The sequence below is a fragment of the Agelaius phoeniceus genome, chromosome 6, assembly GCF_051311805.1.
Source record: "Agelaius phoeniceus isolate bAgePho1 chromosome 6, bAgePho1.hap1, whole genome shotgun sequence".
Classification (NCBI taxonomy): Eukaryota; Metazoa; Chordata; class Aves; order Passeriformes; family Icteridae; genus Agelaius; species Agelaius phoeniceus.
The window spans coordinates 46,503,126-46,526,686 of NC_135270.1; the positions used below are offsets into that span (position 1 = coordinate 46,503,126).

The 23,561-nt window shown below is 39.6% G+C and overlaps 1 protein-coding gene across 4 annotated transcripts; it reads left to right on the forward strand.

Annotated features, from left to right (window-relative positions):
* Positions 1-1,157: 1,157 nt before the first annotated feature.
* Positions 1,158-23,156, forward strand: ZC3H14 (zinc finger CCCH-type containing 14). Of its 4 annotated transcripts, XM_054634633.2 has the most exons (17): positions 1,158-1,315; positions 2,062-2,104; positions 5,376-5,490; positions 8,448-8,488; positions 8,637-8,832; positions 9,190-9,610; positions 11,030-11,190; positions 12,265-12,365; positions 13,047-13,202; positions 14,646-14,720; positions 15,156-15,312; positions 16,850-17,073; positions 19,111-19,231; positions 20,164-20,300; positions 21,286-21,380; positions 22,200-22,306; positions 22,880-23,156. In XM_054634633.2, exons 1-17 carry the CDS (start codon positions 1,280-1,282, stop codon positions 22,884-22,886), a joined length of 2,193 nt encoding a protein of 730 aa, XP_054490608.2. In that variant the 5' UTR covers positions 1,158-1,279; the 3' UTR covers positions 22,887-23,156. The 4 variants fall into 4 exon arrangements, with proteins under 4 accessions (XP_054490608.2, XP_054490610.2, XP_054490606.2 ...); XM_054634635.2 differs by lacking the exon at positions 13,047-13,202; XM_054634634.2 differs by lacking the exon at positions 2,062-2,104 and having other exon boundaries at positions 1,179-1,315.
* The last annotated feature ends 405 nt before the right edge of the window (positions 23,157-23,561 follow it).

The following is a 23,561-nucleotide window of genomic DNA, read 5'->3' on the forward strand; positions in this document are numbered from 1 at the left end:
AAGAGTTATTGTGCACAAGCAAATTTCAGCCAGAGAGAGGAATGACAATATGCAATAGGAACAGCTCTGCAGAGCCAAGGTCAGTGCAGAAGGAGGGGCAGGAGCTGCTCCAGGCACCGGAGCCAAGATTCCCCTGCAGCCCGTGGTGAAGACCATGGTGAGGCAGCTGTGGCCCTGAATCTTATGGAGGTCAACAGGGGAGCAGAGATGCACCTGCAGCTGCAGAAGACCCCATGCAGGAGCACATGGATGCCTGGAGGCTGTGGACGTGTGTGAAGCCCGAGCTGGCTCCCAGCAGGACCCATGGCCTTGGGAGAGATGAGCCCACGCTGGAGCAGGTTTGCCACGGGGACCAGTGACCCTGTGGGGGCAGCCTGTTCCTGAAGGACAGACTGACTGTACCTGTGGGACAGGGACCCGTGGCGAGGCCATTTGTGAGGAACTGCAGCCCGTGAAGAGGATTCACACTGCAGCAGTGAGTATGTAGTCTGTGTGGCAGATGTTTCTGCTGGGAGCAGGGAGAAGCAAACAGCGTCAGAGAAAACAGGGGATGAACTGATCCTAACCCCCATTCCCGTTCCCTGGTGTTGGAGGGAGACAGGCAGGGAATCCGAAATAAAATTAAACTCAGGAAGAAGGAAGAGGTGCCAGGAAAGTGTTTTAAGACTTGGGTTTACTTCTCATTATTCTACTCTGATTTGATTGTTAATTAAACTAATTTCCCCAACTCTGTTTTATCCATGACAGTAATCAGTGAGTGAGGTCTCCTGTTCTTGATCTCAACACGAGGCTTTTTGTTATATTTTCTCTCTCCTGCCTCGATGGGGAAAGGAGGTGATAAGAGGTTGTGGTGGGCACCAGAAAACCTATGTAGCTGTAGTGTGACATAAAGAGTTACTTGAATACTTTTTGTATAGCTATACCATAATTTATTTGTTTTTTAACAGATAACAGAGTATTCAATTTGTGTAATTCCCGAGAAAGAGCATTAATATTGGAATAATCCCGCAGTTGTTGTTCTGGCATTCAGAGTTACGCCGTTCCCTGTGGGGCGGCCCGGAGCAGGCCCTGCGCCCCCTCGGCCCCGGCTCCGCCCGCCGCTCCCTCCTCGGCCCCGGGGTCCCGCCGCGCTGCGGCCGCCGCCCGGCAGGGGGCGGTGCCGGCGGAGGCCGCGCGCAGAGCCCGAGCGGCGCTCGGTACCCGCGCGGGCTGCGGTGGGAGCCGGGCCCGGGGCCGCGGGGGACGGGCCGGGACGGGCCGCAGGAGGTTCGGCGCGGCCATGGAGATCGGCACCGAGATCAGCCGCAAGATCCGGGTGAGATAGAAGCAGCCCGGTTGCTCCCTCCGCCCGCGGCAGGAGGCCTGGCCCGCGTGTGGGGGCAGGCCCAGCCGGCGGCTGAGGCACCGGGCTCCGGCCGGCCCCCCCGTCACAGCTGCCGGCCGCGGGGTCCTTCGGCCTCGGGACTCCCCGGGGAGGGCGGGAGCAGGAGAGTCGTTTTTGTGGGAAGCGGAATGGGGGCACCCCTGTCCCCCCACGGGCAGCTGCCCGGTGCCGTCGGTGTCCCGCGGTTGCCACTGTCGCCCTGCAGAGCCCGCACGGCCCCGGGGCTGCCCGGGGGGCGCGCCGGGGTGGGAGCCCCCGGTACCGGCAGGGTCTGTCAGCCGCTCCCACTCGGCGGTCACAGTTTGGAAATCCCGGCAGGTTTCTATTTCCCTGCTGAGCTGGGAATCACCTTTTATCAGATCATCTTAAATTCGTTTTCTTTGCACCTTATGAGTCCGAGTGGTCTCTGCTTAAAAAAGGGCAGCTGGGACTTGGAGGTTGGATGGTAGCGCAGGCACTGGTCTGTACGGTAGAGAGAGTGAGATTCCGTTACTCTGCTGTCAGCCCCTCGCTGTTAAAACGTTCCTATCCTGAGCATAGAGAATAGGAAAAGTTTAACATGTTAAATCAATCTGCTCAAACAGTAAATGAGAGAAACTTTGCTAAGGCTCCCACCTCTTTGCAGTTAGAAATACTTTGTTGATCCATCCCTTAAATAATATTTCATTATTTTTTAGGGTGCTATAAAAGGAAAGTTACAGGAGCTGGGGGCTTATGTTGGTAAGTTTTGCCATGTGTTCAGCAATCATCTCTAGATCATTTTTATTATGTAGGAAAAAACCCAGCTTAGCTAATGGAACTTACTGTTACCTGTGTTATTGCATACAGAAGCCTTAAGCATGAGAAGAAACACCTGAAGTGCTGAACTAGTAAGAAAGAAAGATATATACTTCACAAAATATTATAGTAAGCATAAGAGGAAGCAGTATGTGAACATCAGTATATGAAGAACTAAAAGAAAACAACTAAGAAGTCAGTCTAATAGTCTTCCCCATAAGAAATGGTGGCAAGGGATTTGAAAGAAAATAAACCATGATGTGAATATCTAAGGAAATTTCTTTGAAGCATTAGGACAAACATGTATAAAGCAAGAGCCTTGGAAATATAGCAGCAGGTAGCTGTGGCCACTCTGAGATGGAATCAGTCTTTCTTAGGCATATTTTAAATTTTAACAGCTCTTGAATTCAGTGTGAGGCATCTGTCAAAATTAGGAGAGAGGACGAAGATGAGTGAGTGGCTTAGGAATTTAAAAGGCCAGGTCAGAAACATTATGTGGAAGAAACCTTTAAAATGAAAGAGCTGTGTTGAGCTAATAATGATGAAATACATGTATCTGAATCTTAGAGGCAGGGGAAGATTTTATTTCGGTTTCTGGCAGGAGGGGTGAACCATGTGAACATCTGTGGTCTTATGGGTTTGTTTGTTTGTTTGTTTTTTCTGAACCCGGGAAGAAATGGGTGTTGCACTTCAGAGCAGCTCTTTTCTGCAGCAGTAGAAGTCGGTAACTTAACACAGCATTCTGTTGGAAACAAAATACCTCAGTCCTGAAACTGCATGGTTGTTGTCTGTGATGCTTCTTGGATTTCAGGTGAAGAAAAGGAATTGAAAGCATAATTTAGTGGTCCTGTGAGTTGCAGGGCCAAGTTCAAAGTTAGAGTCCAAATTCATCTTCTTTCTTATCTTAAGGGAGGCATTGTATTTATGGAAAAATGTATTGGCTCCATAGAAGAGAGTTACCTATGAGCTGATATTCTGAACTCAGTTGGTGCCTAGGAACCATGTTTAGAACTTTTTAATTGTAAAATCATCTTTTTCACCATCTCAAAGCTTTGTCTTTTTAAGTAACTCATTTTTTGTTGTTTGGTTGGTTGGGGTTTTACCATCATTCCAGGTTTCAGTTTCTCAGTCCTTGATTCTTTGCTTTCTTCTGTATTTCTGAAATAAAAGTCTTTCTTGTCTCTAATACTGAGATAGTGGTAGAATACTAGCCATCTTTGATTCCAGCTATGACTGTTCTTTCTTTATTTGCCTTCTGTCTCTGTATTCAGAGGACAGGTTTCCTGTATTCTCTGGATCAGCAGACAATGTCTGCAGTTTCTTCTCAGTCAGCTTCTCAACTTCTTTAAATAACTTTGTATTCTTTATTGCTAAGTCTGTCTTGCCTTGGCCTCTTTTTTCTTTTTAAACCACTGTTTCCAAATTTCTGTGATTTTTCAGGTTTCTTTTCTTGACTAGAGTATTTTGGACAACTTTTAAAGTAATCTTTTTCAAAAACTCTCCATGTCTTCTTTCAGGTAACCAGTAAAAAGTTGGTTCTCCATTATTTGAGCTTCTGCACAAGAACCATGCTTTTGTTTCTTTCTGTAGCTGCTAATTCTTTTATCTTGAAAACTCTTCTACAAGAAAATATTTTGAAACTAACTTGTTGTGTAGAGCTTACAAAGGAAATATTCATATATATTAAAGCAAGATGAAGTAAGTTAATTATTCATCAGCTAGGAAATTTTTCAAAAGGCTGTAGTTCCACATGCAGTTTAAGTTGGCATAAGCCAACTAAGTTACTAAGTTTCTACAGTTACTGAGAAAGTAGTAACTTACTAAGTAGTAACCTCCTTCTTCTATCATACTGTTACAGGTAATTGTGCTAACTTATGCTTTTATCTGTACTTAAAATATCTTCTTTACTTTATCATGTGTTGAACCACCTGAAGAGCTTATCATGTTTAAAAGTAGCTTGGCCAATAAATAAAATTCATTCTAAGGTCCTAGCTCTGAACATTGGTTCATCTTGTGCAGCTTGTAGTTTGCAGTGAAAAAGAAACCCAAACACAAAGCAGCAACAACAAAAACCAAAACAAACAAAAAGCCACCAAAAAGAAGTGAGGGTTTAAGCTTGGAATGGGTTATGTCAGCCCGTTGAGTAGTGGTAGTGCAGGTACAATGTGTGAATTGTATTTTTGTAGTCTAGGGGGGAGATAATTTATTTACAGTGTACACAGGTGTAGAAGAAAGGCAATTCCTTTCATTTGGATTTTGATTTGTATTGTTCATTTTTTAGGTCTTTTTAGTGCTGTGTTCTGTCTTAGCTTGATTGAATAAGCACAGCTGTATCAGTACCTTGATTCAGATTCATAATTTGAGGTATTTCCCAGCTGTTTGCACTTACTATTGTTATGATCACATGATGCCATGGAGTGGGATTGGAGGACATGAGATGTTTGATTAAACTAAATTGAAGTCAGTGCTCAAGAAGCACAACTAATGCCTTTGAGCAACAACTGGGGCAGTCAGTCCTTCAGCAGAGGCCAGAGCTAGGCCAAAGTGAAATGTCAAACACCAAACTCCCCAAACCCTTAATGTGGTAATGTTGGGCTCTAAGCACCTTCCTGTGCATTTTGAGGAGTGGGAGTGCCTTGTATGCAAGGTAAGGGATTTCTCACAGTGTATGAAATTGCATGCATTACAGAGTAGAAATTCAGTCGTGAAGTTGCTGGGATTTGTTTTATTTTTGTAGGTAGAAAATCTGGAAGTTAATACAGTTTTGATTTATTCAATGCACATATCAGAAATGGATATTTATTTGTTTCATTTCTCTAACCAAAGGAAATGTAACAAGGATAAGGTGCTGTATTTGGCAATATTTGAGGTGATTAATATTGTAGATGTTTGCTGGTATTCAAGAAAAAGGATATAGGCAGTGGAGTGGCTTTCTTTTATTTTGTTCTTCTTTCCATTCTGTTTACTCCCTTTTTAAATACACTGATCTTCAGCTTATGCTCTTGTGAAGTTGAGGATCTTTTATTCCTTGCTTGTAGATGAGACTTGTATTGAATCTCATAGGAAATGGAAGTCTCGTTAATTTGGTCCCTAATCCTCTGCCTGCACAGTCTTTGTAGTAAGACAGAAAGAAAATGGTTACTTGTTTAAAGATGTTTGCTATGTCTTTCATGATGTATTATACTTTAAAACAACATATTTCTCTTTCTATTAGATGAAGAGCTCCCTGATTATATTATGGTTATGGTGGCCAATAAGAAGAGTCAAGAGCAGATGACAGAAGACCTTTCCCTTTTCCTTGGAAACAATACTGTCAGGTTTACTGTCTGGTATGTTTGCAAGCTGCTTGTCACACTTCTTATCAGTAGTGCAGGACTGCTTTCTATAAGTCACACCTGACATTTTAAAAAGTTATTTATCTTCCCATTATGTAATTTGTATTAATAAAAACTTCTACTTTGCATGTCTAATAAGTACATTAGCTTTAGTCTGTCAGCAATTAGGCTTTTGAGGTGATATTTAGATGGCAAAGGGCTGGAGGACATATTTGTTTATAAGCCAGTCAGATTAGTAAATAAAGTGCTCAGATAAGTGGGGGCTGTATGTTGAAATTATTCCTGCAAAAGCCCCTGTGATCATGAGAGCGTTGTTCACTGCAGTTAGATGTGAAGGACCAATCTGTTTGCTTTTATGCTAACAGTGCTTCAGGTTGCTGTGCATGGGAATTACTATATCAGGGCAGATGAGCAGTGGATCTAATTCTGTGTACTGTCTTTGACAAGGCTTAGCACCAAATGCTTAGGTATTCCCACCTCTCAGGCTATTTATTTATTACCACCACCCAACTCCAAAAATCAAAAGTAGAACCTCAGAATTACTGTGAACAGGACAAGTTAGCAACACTTCAATTCTGCTGTCAGCTCCTGATAATGTAGATTCATTTATTCCATGCTGCATGACAAATTTAGGCATTATATTTCTTATGCATTTTCTAATATTGAATTTGTTTTACAGTAGAAACCTGTAAGTAAATCCACGTTTCAGACATTTGACTCTAGAGGTTTTGTTGCTTTCAGAGTTTTTTCAAGTTAATCTTATTTCTGAATCTCCTACCTAATAGAGCTTTAAAGATCATTATTTTGTTTTGTGTAGATGAGAAAAATACTACAATTTTTTCTCTTTTTCAGTTTGCTTTCTTTGACATATTCATACTGACATTACATTCTGTTCTAATATTTCTTCTATGTATTTGCTTCCTATGAGCTTTTATGTTATTGAATAGCAGAGAGAAACATTTTAGAAGTTGGCTATGTTATGAAATCATAAATACTGACAAAAAATGAAAAATAGCTCCAGCTATTACAATTCACTGTATTAGCTATTTAAACCTATGGATTTCCAGGTGATAATGTAACTTGTGTGGATATAGTTTGATTTTACTTAGACAGGTTACATTTTTCTCCTGGCATTTGTCAAAACTATAATAGAGGAGTACAATTAAGCATGGACCTTTTTTTTGAAAACTGCACTGGCATTTCTTTGCTACCTTTTGTGGCCTGCCTAGGTGAAGCTTTTGGGATTCAGTGTATCAGGAAATCATGCAGTTGTCTTTCTTATAGTAGTTTTGGGAATCAGATCAGTGAAGTTTACAAGTGGATGAGGATGTAGCTCCTGTACTATGGTTTTGACTGAATCCTGATGTACAGTAAAAAATAGTGTAGCAGAAAACACTTTCAGGGCTTTGTAAATGAAATGAAAAAATAATAAATATGTAGAGAAAGCAAATTTCATCAAAGAAATCAAGATCATTTTATATATTAATATTTTAAATGATGTATTGACTACATGCACATATACCACCAGCTGGTTTTGACACCTGCTTAAATTTTAAACATAGTGACTGTTTTAACCCTAAGTCAGTATTCTCATTTTATGTGTATATGTGTGTATATATATATATATATATATATATATATATATATATATATAAAAATAAATACAAACTTTGTGTTAAGAGTGCTCTATCAGGTACCAAAGTAGGTATTGGTTAAAAGAAGGATGGAAAGGAAGACAAGATGAAACCTGTGAATAAGCTATAAGGGAACTGGTGGAAAAGTGTTATATAGCATTGTAGCTGTGAGTTTTATATGCTTTTACTTCTTCTAAAGGCAACTCAGAATGTATATATTCTTAAATGTTGGTGAAATGCAGTACTCAGCAAGATCTGCCTTCCTTGGTTTGTCTCTGTAGCTGGTAATTTTGGGCCTTCTGGCAAAAGTTTCACAGCAATTGTGACAAACCTGGCAATCCTGCTGGTTGGCCACCACTTCTTACTCTGAACCAAGTGTCAGATCAGATATTCTGAGGTCAGTGTGAAAACTGATCTGCATCTCCAGAGCTCAGCTGACAAGTGTTCTAGTGAAAGCTCACAAGGAGAACAACTATGAGCCTTCATTATACCCACATGCAGTCTTTGCAATATGTTCTTGTCCCTTAGCTCATTTCAAATATTCATCCAAAATTATGGACTTGCCCATTATCAGGTTTGAATTCCAAGTAAGATATGAGTTTAAGTATTGGGGTTTTTTTCTTTCTTCTCACTGTAATATCTGTTTATTTTTGAACAGCCTTATTGTATTAAAGCCACATATTTTTTTGTGTTACTTCAGCTTAGTGCCTTTTTCACAGGCAAAGGGCAGATTTGGTACTTTGCTGAGATATTTTTGCTCACCAGCACATCTCAGAGAATATTGTTGATGTATACAAAGCATGGTGGGAGAATCCTGAGAATCTTACATACTATATATATATAATAGTTTTATACTGTTTGAGTTTGTATTTTCAATTATGTTTAACTCTACTGTGTAATTAAAGTTTCATATACAAAGTAAAATTTTAGGCTATGCTTTAGGCTTCTAACTTAGGTTTTTTGAATCAATCTTTTTGATACTTAACTCCATCGATTGTAGTGAAAGGTGAATAGTACTGGCTTTGAATATGTAAACCAGCTAAATGCCAAAAGCAGATGATGTGGTGAATACTCTGCCTGCATGTGCAAGACATATTGGAGGCAAGGTACTTCAAGCCTCCCTTTTGAGGTTAAACATACTATGGTTGATGGAAAGTGAAGTCTTAAGGGTGGAAAGGCAGTGAGTTTCCAAAACATGATCAGTTTCTATCTATCTCTAGACAGATATCTCTGTCCTTATCAGTTTGAATGTAAGTTAGAGTTTTTTAATTCTCCTTTTTCTCTTTTGCTTCCTTCCCTGTCTGCTGTCTATTTCAGGCTCCATGGTGTTTTGGATAAGCTGCGCTCCGTGACTACTGGTAAGTAAGAAAATTAAATTTTGAGTGAAGGGAGGCTTATTTTTTCTGTGTAGTGTTATACGTCTGAGTTGTAAAAATATCTTGTCTGTTTCGTTATTTTTTTGTTTATGTGGTTTAATGTAAAAGTGAAAAGTACCTGTCTCCACAGAACCAACCAGTGTAAAATCTTCAGAATCTAATATCTTTGAGAGCAACCTGCCTTCCAGCAAAAGCAGTTCATGTGTGAGTGATGAGAGAAGGCGGGAGGATATCTTGCCCCCCCTTGCAGTGTCAAGCACTCGGACTGAAAGAAATGACTCCAGAGTTTCAACCAGCTCACAGGAGCAAAGGAACACTGCTTCCAGGTGAGGCTGCTGGCTACTTCCTAATGCACCTTCAGACATCAGTAGTTGTGTGAGTGTAATAGCCATTCTAAAGAGTACAGACACTTGGAAAGATACAAGTACTTTTGAAGAGTAAAGCAGTGCTACAATTTGTTGTACAAAAAAACATTAAACTAGAATTCAGTTCTTTAAGCAATGTAGCTCAAAGATTAGATTAGGGTTTAGATTAATTAACCAAACTGAAAAATATCAGTGTGTTAAATTTGTATAAACAGTAATACCTTAATGATTCTTCCCTCCTGGCTTTGATTAAAAGACAAATCTCATTTTCCAGGACTTGACTTGCAGATAATAGTTGGTGATTTCTTTTTTTATCAGGCAGTCTTGTGAAGATGGTTCTGCATCCCGCTTAACGTCTACGGTCAAGCCTTTGAGGGAATTGTCACCTTCTGAAGCTGTAATTGACATTAAACCTGAACCAGATGATCTAATTGATGAAGACCTAAACTTTGTGCAGGAGAATCCTTTGTCACGGAAGAAACCCATTGTGACTGTAACTTACGGTTCCTCTCGTCCCTCGGCCGAGATCTACCGGCCCCCAGCTGTCAGGAGTGCAGATGGCAACGTGCACGTGCCCAGATTGTCACAGCAGGGCAGCCTGCAGGGGAGCCGCCAGTTAGACACACAAGGCTGCAGGTCTTTGGAAACAGGCCAGCTGTGCAATCCAGAAGCATTTGGCAGCTTAGCAGAAGGTCACAGACCCACCTCCAAACTCGGTGCTGATAAAGTGGGCAGTGAGGTTGGTACAACCTAAACTATTGCAAAAGTCTTGTTAGGAACCTAAATTGCTTTGTATGCTTCAGTAAAATCTTGACCTCAGAGAAATCAAAAGACTTCTGTCACTAGTACCAGTAGGTTTGAGATTTCATCCTTTGAGTCCACTGGTAAAAACAGATTGCATAATTTGACATCATTATCTGAGAGCTTGCTGCATTTCTGGGTTAATTACCATATTCATCTTCATGTCATATTGACTTGGACTAACAGATTAGCACATTATTGAGCTGCATATGATGAATCAGAAATGATAATTCTGATCTTAAGATCATTGAATCAGCATGATTTTCCCTAAGTGCTATGTATACCCCCAGCTTTACACAGTCTTGTAAATCAGGATTTTTGGCATGCTGTTTATTAGCCCAGATACATTGATGATGATGAGGATTATTATTACTATTCTCTTTAGAACCATGTCAGTAAAGAATTCTTTGGGATGGATGTTGGACAAGGACAAACTAAAAGATGATTGCTGCCCTAAGTACTTTGGAGGCCAAGCTAAGCCAGGCAGGGTGGTAGTCCTAGCTGATAGACTATCCATATGAATGAAGAGCCTTTTTTGAGAGGAATGAAGATAGTTATGGCTACTAATGTTGTAATGATTTTACAAACCTTGTATTGCAAGTGCATCTATGTTTATTGCAGCTCATAAAGTTCTCTGTCTTTGCCACTACTTAATTCTGTATAAAGGATAATGAATTTTACTTGGAAATCTAGAATGCTTTACAAAGATACATTCTGGTGTCTTAGTTTTTGAGAATGGAGAAGTGCAAATGAAAATATAATGATTTATTTAATGTACAGAAATCACTGATGAATGTCAGGAGCATCTCTCCTTGGAAATATTCAAAAAAAGTCTTGTGATACTTTTCTTCTGTTACTGTTGCATGAATAATGTCCAGAAGAGACAACAGGGACCTTGCACTATCTAAACTGGACCATTCTGACTGTGTGTAACAATTAGCATCCTTTGAAATATGTAGTTTTCTTGCTTAAAATGAATCGTTGCACCTGTCTGAAATTAGAGTTGATACAGAGGAAGAAATTAATTTTTACTGATTGCACTTTTCTCCTTCAGTCTTTCAACATACTCATCAGATGAATACTATAAATTTCTTTGGAAAACCCTGGTTTTCTGTCGGCGTTGGATAATTTTTCTGTACTTGAGAGATTTTTTTCTTATTTTTTCCTTAGTGTTGTTTACAGTTACATTTCCAGTGACATGTTTCAGTGTAAATGTGTTTGATTTTCATATTACCCAGAGCAGTCACTTGTCCAACTGGAATGGAAGTACTCCATCTCCTGGCTCCGGCTGGAATTGCAGTGCTTTCTTTGCTAGTTTATGCTAAATGAGCTGTTTTGCCTGCTCTGTGCGTTGTAGGAGGAAAGCTCCAGGAAGAGACGGCTGCCTGTTGTAAGCTCGGTAGTCAAAGTGAAAAAGTTCTGTAATGATGGAGAAGATGAAGAGGAAGAGGAAGACTATGGATTGCGAACAGGAAGCATCTCCAGCAGTGTGTCTGTACCTGCAAAGCCAGAGAGAAGGTACTGAAGGTCTCACTGTTTCTGTGTTTTCAAGAATTAATATAATGAATGAAAACTTTGGAAGTGGGGAAAATCAGTTTGCACTTTCAAAAATTGACAGACAAAATTTAGTAAACAATTTTAATATTTTTTTGTACTATCTCACAACTCTGTGGATGAGATGCCTTTTTATGCCACCCTTTTGCCTTTGATTTTGTAACCTCTTTGCATTATTGCATGTAAGATGCAACGCAGTGTGAATTTTTACATTATTTGGGTGAAGCTTACTGGCAAAAGAACATGAATGTTGACATGTTTCAGACCAGGTATTTATTACAGTAAAATAATTTTTCAGTAATTTGATTTATTTTTAAGAATTGTTTTCAAACCAGTTATCACTTGTTCTTTAAGGTGATTTCAACTTTTCAAACAGTCTTCAGAGGTTTTTCCCTTTTTTCTGCTCCCTAATTCTATCCAAATTTCAGGCATTAGTCAAAATGTATACCTTTTGTATGTGATTTTTAACAACAGTGTAAGAACATATAAACTAGAGAAGAGATGGTTCTACTGACCTACAGTGATAGCTGTATAAGATTTATTGTAAGCTAATATACTGTTTTTAATTTATCTTCAGTACCACAGCACATTGGTCTGATTTAAGCTTCCTTATTGTTGATTTTAAAGACAAGCAGAAAGCCTCTTTTTACAAATAATATGTTTTTGATAGAGTCATTGTAATTATGCAGCTGGATCATATTTCTCAGGATGGCTGCATAATTATTGGTGCCAGCACAAACATAGCAAGAGAAAAGTGGTGGGCAGAGGTGGGAAAAAATTAATGACAGAGAGTGCCTTTCATATGTAGCGTGGTTTTACAGCAGTTTGAGAGGTGAAATCAGACATCTGGGCTTCCATTTTTTAGAGTGTTTTGTGGATCCCCATCCACTGAGAGAATAGATTAACTGAAAACTGTTTTGGATAAAATAATTGTAGATGATTTCTGTTAATATTTTTCCTGTTGAAATAACTGTCTTTAACATGGATACTGTTGCTGTGCAATCCGTGTCTGATTAATTTTTTTTTTATTTCCTTTAGACCTTCGTTGCCGCCTTCAAAACAGGCCAATAAGAATTTAATACTGAAAGCAATCTCTGAAGCACAGGAATCGGTTACAAAAACAACCAATTATTCCACTGGTAACTAGCATTGATTTTGCTTGTGTTAATCTGTGATATTTCCAAATTCTCTTGTATAAATCCAAGCTAAAGAAAGTGCTTAGAGAGAAGTCTGAATGCTAAATAGCAAGTCAGTTATACTTGAGGGATTTACTGTGTCTTGTTTCATTGCATTGATGTTCAGTGATGAATTATGAAAACATAAATGAGGGAGAGGATCTTTTTGAACCTAAGTGATTCTATGAATCTGCTGCCATTTTTTTGTTTTATTCTATTTGCAAGCACTTCAGCAAAGGGTAGCTAGCATCATATGAAAAGACATATTGATGATCCATGATTATTTATATGAAAGATGGAATTAAAAGTGATTTCAAAACTGTCAGAAAGTACCACATTAATTATATGTAGAAGTGGATGAATGAGTGGTTTGCTGTTGTCACTCTAATCCTTCTCATGCTGTTCTGTCTTACAAATAGGAGTTCTGAGGTGCCACTCAGGGTGCTCTGTGCACATGCACAAATACACTTGAACAATAAGAATTTTACAAATAGCTAAAGGTGCTTTTTGTGGAGACAGACGCTTGGGGTTTTTGTGTGTGTCTAGGAATTTGTGAGAGTTATTTTAGCACAATATATCTAAAAACAGTACTGTTGTGTGATTGGGTAGTATGTAAATGATTTGCCATTGTTTCTCTATTTAAAGTTCCACAGAAACAGACTGTTCCAGTTGCACCAAGAACTCGAATTAGCCCAGAAGAATCACAGTTAGAAGTAATTCATGTGCAAAGCAGACTGCCTGTTCTGAGTTCTCAGCTTCAAGTAGAAGAGTCAAAGGAGCAGACAGTTGAAGGAATTCAAGGTCATCTGATAATATTTTTCAAGAATTTATACTAGGGAATATCATTGTACAAGCTGAGCAGAGAAAAGGAAAGGAATGCTTTTAATTTTTAAGTCTGCATCAGAAGTTGCATGCAGAGCTGCCCTGAAGACCGTGCAGCTTTCAAAAGCATGGCTGTCAGATAGATCCATGTATCCAAACACACACACAGACAACCTCAGAGGAATTAATCAGTAAGCAAAGAATGTTACAGCTCTGTGGTGTGTCACTGAACAATAATTTTGCATAAGCACTTACATTTGGATTCCTTCTCTTTTCCCCATCTTTTGCATATTTTCCTTAGTATCTTGTAGGAGTAATTCTGTCACAAAGCTTAAGTGAGAGTGAAGATACTCTAGAGTATTTAAAACAATTTTCCAGCATATGAAGTATTAAAAGATTCTTCCAACGCATGGTTTCCACACAAATGGTTATAGTGTTTTATTTTTCAGTTTAAATATAAGAATACTCTATTTGCTCTTATAGGACAGCTGATACCAGGCTAACTGTGTCAGCTTTGGTTTTTACTTCTGTTTTGAATCTCCTAAAGGGCATAATATTTAAAGGCAGTCAAAGTGCCTTTTCAGCATGGTTTTCTTACAGAGGATGGGGGATTGTTAGTCACAGGGAATCATAGAAGTAAGGCAGGAGAAAAAGTATGTCTATAACAAGTACTTAGTTTATACTTGCTAAGTGTTTAGATATTTGGATAATAAATTAAATTTGGTTTTGAGTAAGATTTTTGTTACATCATCCTATAATCATTGTAAAGGAATGGTAAACATTCATTATTTTAAAAAGATTTTTGCAGTTGCTTATTCCTAATATAGATGTATTTGGAATCTTTCTACCACCCTAAAGTATGTGAGAAATAGCTTTATCAGCCTTTGAATTAATGCACAGAAAATAATTATGCTTAATATTTTCGCTCTTTTACCATTGAAATGGAAATGACAGCTTGCTTAGGAAATGTACAGAAAGCAAAAATAAGTTTTCAAGCCATATCTCAAATGTAGAACAGTGCTGCTCTGATTTGCTTCAGCTCTTTTAAGAAGACTGTAAAGTAGTCCCTTGCTACTTGCTTTCCTCTGTGTGTGTTCTCTGAATGGCCAACTCCTCTACAAATGAGGAGGAGGAACTTGGCCTTCATCAGTTGCTGTGCCCACAGACCTCATTTGTACTGAGCAGCGATTATAGGAACGAGTAGTGTCCTACAGTACTTAGATTTTGCCATGTTACTGTTCCTGAAACAATGGGAAAAGGGTTCATAATAATGAGAATGGCTTTTGAAAATGTTAAAAGTGTGAATGTTTTTGTTGTTGATTTTTTTAATCAAAAGAATTAAGAGATTGTACCTCAGTTCTCTAATCTATAGTTTCATGTTGACATGCTGTTAAATATGCTTCTTATTGCTGTTTTTTTTAGGAATTGAACAAAAGGAGCTCTCTTGTCGGCTTCAGATTGATCCTATGATTGAAGATGCCTTGCAAGTGTCTCAGGGTTAAGTCTTGTGATCTTTTTTCTTGACATCTAATATTACTGGCCAGTGAATGTTAAGATACTCCTTTTCAATTAATTATACTAATTTCTACAATTGTCTAGTTTCTACATCTCTAAGGAATGAATGCATTACATTAGTAGCTGTTCAGAGGATGAGAGATTTGGAGGGGGAGGGGAGTTGTTCAATGCTGTTTCAGTATAGCCATTCCACTTATAAAATTTCCTGATCTGACCTAATATGGCTTATGGCTTCTGTGGATGTACCCCTGTGGAATTAACAGGAAAGTAAAAATGTTTGCTGGAAACTACTAGGAAGAAATTAAAACAAAGTAAGATTAGCTTAGTGACCATGTAAATTGATATTAGAAATATGCTATAAGAGTACAACTGCCACCTTATTTTACTCTTTTCTATGTAATTTTTCTCCCAATGCAGATTACTGTGACCCAGAGTCTCTGGTGCACTCAGATACTCGCTCGTTCATCCTGAAGAAGCCCAGGTTGTCAGAGGAGATGGTGCCACAGAATCAGCAACTGGGGAAGAAGGGCACAGAGGCAGTGCGAGTTCACTCAGGACGTCTGATACAGACACGGTGAAAAGCTACTGCATTTAGGAGGGTTGCTAGTCAAATTGCTTGTTTGTGGTTTAGATGGAGCCAATTGGTCAGACTTGTGCTTTGTCAGGTCAGTCAGGAGGTGTGAAATCATGCAAAATGGACTGACTTTGAATAGCAGAAGAAAAAAAGCAGGGGCAAAAAGCCTCACAGGAATCCTTCTCTAGGAAAGTAATCGTAGGGTCAACTGTAGCTTGAGCAAGTCTTTGATTTGCAAGAAAGAAGGAACTGAAAGTACTGCTCTTCTGTTCTGATTTCTGAAATCTTAGTCAAGTAACCATTTTGCTTAAATTGCCTTTAGTTTTATACCTGTTTAACCCTTGGATTACATTTCTTAAGAAAAATCTTTTAACATAGTATTGAGTGTGGTGAATCCTGGACAATGATTTAAGGCTCCTTACTGGAGAGTTTGACCAGGAGAAGCTTAAAGTTCATGTCAGCTTCAAACGAAGTTCCAGGTAACAAATAGTCCTACTTGTTACAAGTTAAAGCCACTCTGAACAGCGTGATGAACTTCATCACCTGGGCTGCTGTGCTTGAGAATCTGCTGGTGTTTCCTTTCTGTGAGTGGCTTTCAGCAGCCTGTGTTAATTGCAAACAAAACTAACACTGAGCAAACAAACCCAAAAGGATAACCTGGCAATATTACAGTTAAAAGCTGTGACTGTGCTATAGGAGAGAGGTACATTTTTGCATGTGAATAGGTCGGTTTCTGACTCCTTCAGTCTGAAAGTTTTTGCTCATGGTGTTTTTCATGTTCTGGTTTCTGTCCTCTTAAAGGCATTCTACAGTGTAGTTGCTTTTAGCCTCACTTCATATGGAAGCAAAGTTTATCCCAATGCTGTTTGTCTAAGATGAGAGCTCCACAGTTCTCCAATACTTAGAATCACTTGTCATTCAGGAAATCCCTCAGGTGAAATGGATGGGATGGTGAAAGGCTGGAGAAAATGTATATGTTCCCTGTTTTAATGCTCCTTCTTATCCATGCTGACTACTGTCAGATACAGGACACTAGGCTATTAGTGTCTGACCTTTTAGTCTGGCTGAGTGTCAAAGTTCTTAGTATCAGTATTGCAATTCTCTCATCCTAGTTCTAAAGACTTTTACACCACTTGTTTCATAATGTGCTTTTCAGTAATTTTGAGGAGACACATGTTTGGTGTGTTAAAAGGCTTGTAATTCCAGGAATGATATTTACTCTCTTTTTCTGCCTCAAAACTGCAAATTCCACAGGATTGACTGTTTGTAAATGAGCTTTTGGATCTGTCTGTTGAGCAGAATGCAGCAAACTGAACTTGTACCTAGAGCTGTGGTTCTTATTAGTGCTTCAGGGGGACTAGAAGTCTAACTGCTAACTGGAGTGCATTACCAGTAATTGCTAAAAGAAGATCTGTTACTGCTTGACTACTACTGACATTGATAAGCTTGTACTACTTTCACTCACTACCACAGCTCACATTCACTCAAATTTCTTGAGTCAGAAAATGTAAATTTACTATATTTCTTTGTTTAATAGAGACCAGCTTGCACAGCCAGAGAAGCCTGCTAGTCCCAAGTTCATTGTGACACTGGATGGCGTGCCCAGTCCACCAGGATATCTCTCTGATCAGGAGGAGGAAGAGATGTGTCTAATGGAAGGGTTGAAGCCAGTTACCCAGCACATGTGTGCTGGCAGAGGATTGAAAAGTCTTCGAGCACAGCAGATGCAGATTGTAACCAGGCAGCTGGAGAACTGTGATGGTAATTATACTGACCAACCTTGCTGTGCTGCTTGAGCATGGCTACACCTCCTGGATATATCATTCTTAAGAAACCCAAGTGGTGGTGTTTAGTCTTCAAATTAGAGCATTCTTTAGGCAAATGAAATCTGGGAGTTCAGTGGGACCATATCTTCAGAAGCCTTTGTCTTGGAATACTAGAACAATATGGCACATGGTAGTTCTCCACACATCTTAGTATTTGGTAAAATTTGGTTGGGTTTTTTTAGGTAGGTTTTTTTCTTTGTTTGTTTGGGCTTTTTTTGAGTTTTTGGGGTGGTTTTTTTTTGGTTTTTTTGGGTTTTTTTGGGTTTTTTTGTGGGGTTGGCTTTTTTGTTGTTGTTTTGTGGGGTTTTTTTGGTTTTTTTTTTGCAAATGTAGTTGGTCTTCATTGCCAGAAATCTGCCCTTCTGGTTGACCTGTTATAATTTGTCCCTGTGCTGATTGACAGGTGATGTTACAGTTAACACACTGACATGCCTTGAACCTTTAAAAATGTGTCAGATGGTATTAATGTTTCTGTCAAGAAGCACCAGAAGGAGCCTGGTAGTGTAAGGTGTTGGTAGAGTCCAGTGGCTAGCACCTGAAAGCAGAACTTAACAGTGCGTGATTTTACGAGAAGGTTTCTATATTCTCTTTCTATATTTCTTTTGAATAACATGAGAAGTTGCTTGCTGAGCCACGTTGAATTGTTTAGAATGCTGACATGGTGATGAAAACCACAGAGGTTACTGTTTTGTCATAGGCCTGTTGAGTACATGCCTGAGGGCTGTGCTGAGAACCCTTAAATTGCATGGATCCAGCTGTAAATGTGTAATGCAATTATGAGAGCACCATAGCAAAAAGTCTTCTAAGTCCATGTCCTTTCATTTCCCTGGCTGCAGAAGATTAAGGCAGCCTTAAAGATTAAGGGAATGTTGTGTATTCATGCACTTCACTAGCACAGAGAAATGATTGTTAGAGTACTTTCCTTGCAAATCCATGCTTTGCTGTGTGTAGCTTCAGACTCCTCACCAAAGCTGGTTGGTAGAGGAGAGTTGCTAGCACAGTCCTAGCTCTGTTGAGGATTCCTGTGAATTTGCAGGGATGGGACTGGAGCTCACACACAATCAGATCCATGTGGAAGTGATCTGTATGGGCCAGTGTGGTCCTACAACAGGATGGCATTATTTGGCTTTGGTGGGTTGCAAGGAGAAGGCATAAATGAGGCTAAGGATGGAATGAAGCTGGAGCAATTTGTGTCATCAATGGGATCAGAGAAGGAAATCTAGGCAGTGCTGGAAAACTTTGAAAAGCCAAAGGTTTAGGCAGATTGGGGAAATAAGACAACAGCAACATATGTACAATTGTTTGAATTTGGAGAATAAGGTTTTCTAAGCAATTTAAATAGGAGAAAGTCAAAGTCTCATGTTTTTGTAAGGATAGTGAAGGTGTGGAATGTTTCAGCTTAGAATTTCTTAAAATACTTTTTGGAATAGAGTCTGGGTTCAGGTAACTGAAGTGTCTTAACAAATTACATAAAGTGGTTCTTCTTCAGTATATGCTCCCATAATAATAAATCCGATTATCATAAAAATTGATTTTTAACTTTCATCTCTTGAAATAAATTTCTAGAGTAAAAAATACCTTGGAGAAAGAAACATGGCTATAATTAACTCATGGCTCAGCAGAACAGTCATAACTCAGGTTCAGCTGGGATCATTGCCTTGTCTGTCCAAATCTTTAAATCAGTTCGGATTGAAAAAGAAAACTGATTTATTTTGCTTGTAAACAGTGCAAATTTGATATTTTATGATTAAGCTGCCAAAAGTCTAGTATTATGACTTTCCACTTTATGGTTTTGGAAATTTTCTTTGGAAAATATGATGTACATAAACTCTTACTGTCATGATTTTTTTGATTAAGAGAGAATAGAAGTACAGTGAATTTTGATCATGCTAGATTGTTTACACCAAGTTGCATATAGAATCATAAAGGTCCCAGCTTGGGGTTGTTTTTTTTCTTCTTTCTTACCATCCAGTGGAAATGGAAGACTTAAGTATGCTACAAAGGCAGGAGAAGGTGCTGGACCGCTGCAAGTACTGGCCTGCCTGTAAAAATGGAGATGAATGTGTGTACCATCACCCCACACTACCTTGCAAGTGAGTAGTACAGGGCTCATCCACTTGACATGCTATTTTGATTTTCATTCCAGTGCTGCAAACTTCTGCTCTGTGCCAGTAAATATTCCAAGGCAGCACAAACCTGTCAGGGCAGGATCAGAGCTAGATTATCACACTGTTATTCCTTCTGTTTTCTGTCCCTCTCCCAAGTGTCAGAACACTGGGATGGCTGCTGCACCCTTGCAGAAGAAAGCTTTAGTTTAGAGTACAGGCTGGTGTCCCTGAGTTGCTTGAAGATGCAAGAATTAGCATCTTAAAAGATTAGGCCCTCTTCTGCCAGCTGTTACAGTGCTTTTGAAGGTTAGGTTATTGTTACATAGTAATGCAGTGATTATGGGTTTTAAATTGGAAAGAGAAGGCAAACTCTTGAACGTGCCCTGTGCCTTTGACTTCTCTTCCATAAGCACCAACAGTCCAGGAAAACAGTGCCTGTTTTGAGGTAACTCTTACCAGATTGGGTAATTTCAGTTACTTGGACATTTGAGTTATCTTATAAAATCTGGTGTAACTAAATTCAAAATAAAACTCTTCAGAGAAAACCATGTTACTAGGGAACACTGCACCCCTCTCTGGGCAAGGTCTGATTTCACAGTGCCTTTGTCACTCTGCCACACAGTAGGAGGGACGTGTCCTGGCTTGCACCAAGGAGTTTGGGACCAAACTGTCCTGAGAGTGAGGTGGTTCAGTTGTTCACTGCATGGAGGTGGGGTATGCAGGAAGAGCAGCTGAGTGCAGCTGTGTGGGTGCACAGTTCATGCACTACACTGTGTGTCCCACTTGGGAGGGAACCAAGACATGCCCCAGCCCTGCTGCACCTCTGGCTTTCTGTGATACTCTGGCTTTGGTGTGCAACAGATGCCTCGGGATTTTGCTCCAAGTATGAGCTTTTAACTCAATTTCTTTTCCCTCAGAGTTTTTCCTAACTGCAAATTTGCTGATAAATGTCTGTTCATCCATCCAAACTGTAAATACGATGCGAAGTGCACTAAGCCAGACTGTCCTTACACTCACGCCAGTCGACGAATCCCCCATCCATCTCCTAAACCAGGTGAGCACATCTTGTTTTCTGAGCTTTCAATGACAGTGCTAAAGGGACAACAGTATTTCTGGAAACAGAAACTGACAGTGATAAAAAAAATTTTTTTTTTGCTTGAGTTGACTTAATTTTTTTACAATTCTTAATGCAAGTTTAAGAATAATAATCCAGTGTTACTGCAAAAACTGTTACCAGAAAAATCCTCCAATGCTCTTACACAGGAGTCCCTATAAAGGCTGTGCAAGGCCAAAGTGGTGACTTGCACAACTTGTCTGTTTCTCTGAAGGGATTAGCCAGCACTGCAGTTTTGCTCAGATTTTTTTCCTTAAATTGGACATATCTTGTACCAAGGGCCTGTGATACACACTGAAAACAGAGGCTCCTGCCTTTGAACATTTTTTTTTCTTTAATGTCAGTGTAGAAGTGAAGTTGGTGTAGTGATGGGATGACTTTTGGGGTGAGGTTACTTGCTGAAGACAGTAGCTGTGTTTGATACGGGTTGGTGTTGAGCCTTTGAACCATGCCGAGGTGCAGGACCTTTACTGCATGATCTTTTGGAAGTAATTTAGCCCCTAGTCAGTTCATGCAGTTTTGTTACCTCGCCAGAAACCAAGTACAATGTGCTTGTCTCCTGTATCATTTCCAGCAGCTCCTCCATATTCCTGGAAAGTGCAGTGCCTGTGCTTCTCTGTTTGGTCAGCTGAAACTCTAACAGGCTTCCTGCTGGCTAAATTTAACATCTGAGATTCTCTGCCTACTGGAATCTCTGTGATGGGGAAGAACCAAGTTAAATGATTACCTGATAGCCTTGTTTTACTCCAGGATCTACTAACTGCATTGGGAAATGCTGGTTTTATTTCTTGCTGAATTTTGGTGTATTATAAAATGGAATTTTTAGCAGAAAGATTGATGTATTTAAGGTTGTGCAGAGCCGTCTTGAAAAGGCAATTTATTCTGATCCAGACTCACTTCCTGTTCTTTTTGTTTCTACTGTTAGCACCCCTGCCCACACTGTCCATACCCTCCAGTAGTCCGCTGTGCAAGTTTTTTCCAGCTTGTAAGAAAATGGAGTGTCCATTTTACCACCCAAAAGTAAGATATATCTCCTATCTTCCTTCCGTTCTAGAAAGAGACTTAAAACATGCTACTTTGGGACAGGAAATGTTAATAGGATTTAACACTTTTTTATTTTGCTGTTCACATTTTGACTTTGCTTTATAAGGAGAATACACAAATGTAGTGATTTAAGGAATTTGGAAAATTATACTTTCAAGTTATCTTATTACCAAATGCTGCTGGGGAGCTTCAAATAGGACATATCTCTTCAGAATATACCCAGAGAGGAGCCTTTTGGGAAGGAATCTGTCTCAAGACTCTTGACTCTTCCTTCAGATATGCTATAAAATACAAAAAACTTTAAAGATTGCCCAGTTACTCTAAAATTTATTAATGTAATCTTTATACTACAGGAGTCTATTACTTGGGTACTTGTATAGAATTGTGTCCCTGCATCTAATGCCAGGAAGTGTAGTGCTTTTTCCAGCCCTAATAATGCCAAAATACCCATGCTCAGATACTATTAGCCAGATACTCTGGCTTTTCTTCCCCCTCGTGCTCCTGACTTGTACACAGAGATCAATTTAAGCTGAACTCTGTAAACTGTTGCAAGCAAAGGAATCACCACCAGTGAGTGCAGTGACAGTTTTGGAGCATGAAATTCATAGTTGGTACATCTTGAAAAGGATTTTTTGTCACTGGGTTGAGCTGGTTGCACTGGTGGAGGCAGGTGTTGGCTCAGTTGCAGGTGAGATGTGTCACACAGCAATACCAGGGTCACAGTACAGCTCAGCATGTTCAGGAGTTCAGGCAGCCAGCACTGAGAAGCCTCTTCTGAAATACTTTTGGTTTTAGCATTGTAGGTTTAATACACAATGTACGAGACCAGACTGCACTTTCTACCATCCCACTGTTGCTGTACCTCCACGCCACGCCTTGAAATGGACTCGAACTCAAGCCAGGTGAGAAATACTCTAAACCTAACCAAGAAAAATAAAAGGTATGTTATGACATTACTAATGTAGTTTTACTCACAGAAGTAATATGTGTGTGAGGAACAGCAAAGATGTATGAAGAAACATACCCCTTATGGGCAGCTTTCTTTTGAAGACAACGCTGTGCTGTTGTTTGGTAGTAGTTGTATAAACATTAACTAATGTGATGCAAGCCTGATAAACAGGTGCCCTGCAGCTGAGACAGAGCAGTCACTGGAATCCTCACCTGGACAGGTGGTGTTTTCTGAGTTGTATTTGAATAAAGCTGAAGATCCTTTTACCATTGTTTTATCTTATGTCTAAGATGTCTTTTCCACAATAGGTTCAGCTGTTTTCTTGGAGTGTTTCTGGCAGAGCAGCTCCTTCCTGTCATCTGCCTGTGATTTCATAAACCAGTAGCAGACTTCCCAAAGCTGCAGCTATGGGCCTGCCATAAGGCTCATGTGATTTAATGGTCCAATCCCCTCTACAAAGGTTTTAACCATTACAGGGGTGGGGCAGAATTGCTTCTTACGGAATTGGTTTTTTCTTCCTCCTCAGTGAATGAATATGGTACGGCCTGGGACTGAGCTTTGCCTCCTCTGGACAGTAGAGGACAGGAGGATCAACCACCAGGACACAGGATGCTAGGAAAGACTCATACATTTTGGACTTGGAATATACATTGTTTTCATAAAACGAGGTTGATTGCATACTTGAAATGTCTCTAATTTTCCAAGTTTGTAAGTTTGGACAATTTTACATTTTTTTTACGCTGTAAGAAAAAAACATCTGTGTAAGAAAAGTTTTAAGTTCCATTAAAAACCTTCAAAGCACATTTTGTGTTCTGTTTGTGTAATGTTCCTTGTTTAATGGTGGGTGTGTTGAAGAATAAAGTATGGCAGCAGAAGCACTTAGAAAGCTTATTCCTGTGTTGGGATTGTACTGGAAGTATTTTGTGCAAGTGTTTGGTACAGTGCACATGGCTGCACTGCTGTCCCAGCACCCAGGGACTGGGTAAAGACAAGTGTTTTGTCTTTTGGGTGTTGTTCAGTGCAGTGGTTGTCACAGTCCTTCTGCTCTTTAAATTGGGGAAAAAAAGACAAGGGAAACAAGCAGCTTCATAAGCCAGAACAATTAAAGAACTACTGATACTGTTCTCCACTTAAAAAGCCTATGAATTGCCGCTTCACTTGAAAATAGATACTCTGAGATGTCTCCATTTATACCCAGAAGAAAGAAA

What these genes read in the sequence shown, in the direction of transcription:
- ZC3H14 (XM_054634631.2), top strand. Translation starts at nt 1,280, where the DNA reads ATGGAGATCGGCACCGAGATCAGCCGCAAGATCCGG. An exon ending in GGAGCTGGGGGCTTATGTTG is followed by an intron (nt 2,105 to 5,375) that starts GTAAGTTTTGCC and finishes TCTTTCTATTAG; the next exon opens with ATGAAGAGCTCCCTGATTAT. An exon ending in CTGATAAAGTGGGCAGTGAG is followed by an intron (nt 9,611 to 11,029) that starts GTTGGTACAACC and finishes TGTGCGTTGTAG; the next exon opens with GAGGAAAGCTCCAGGAAGAG.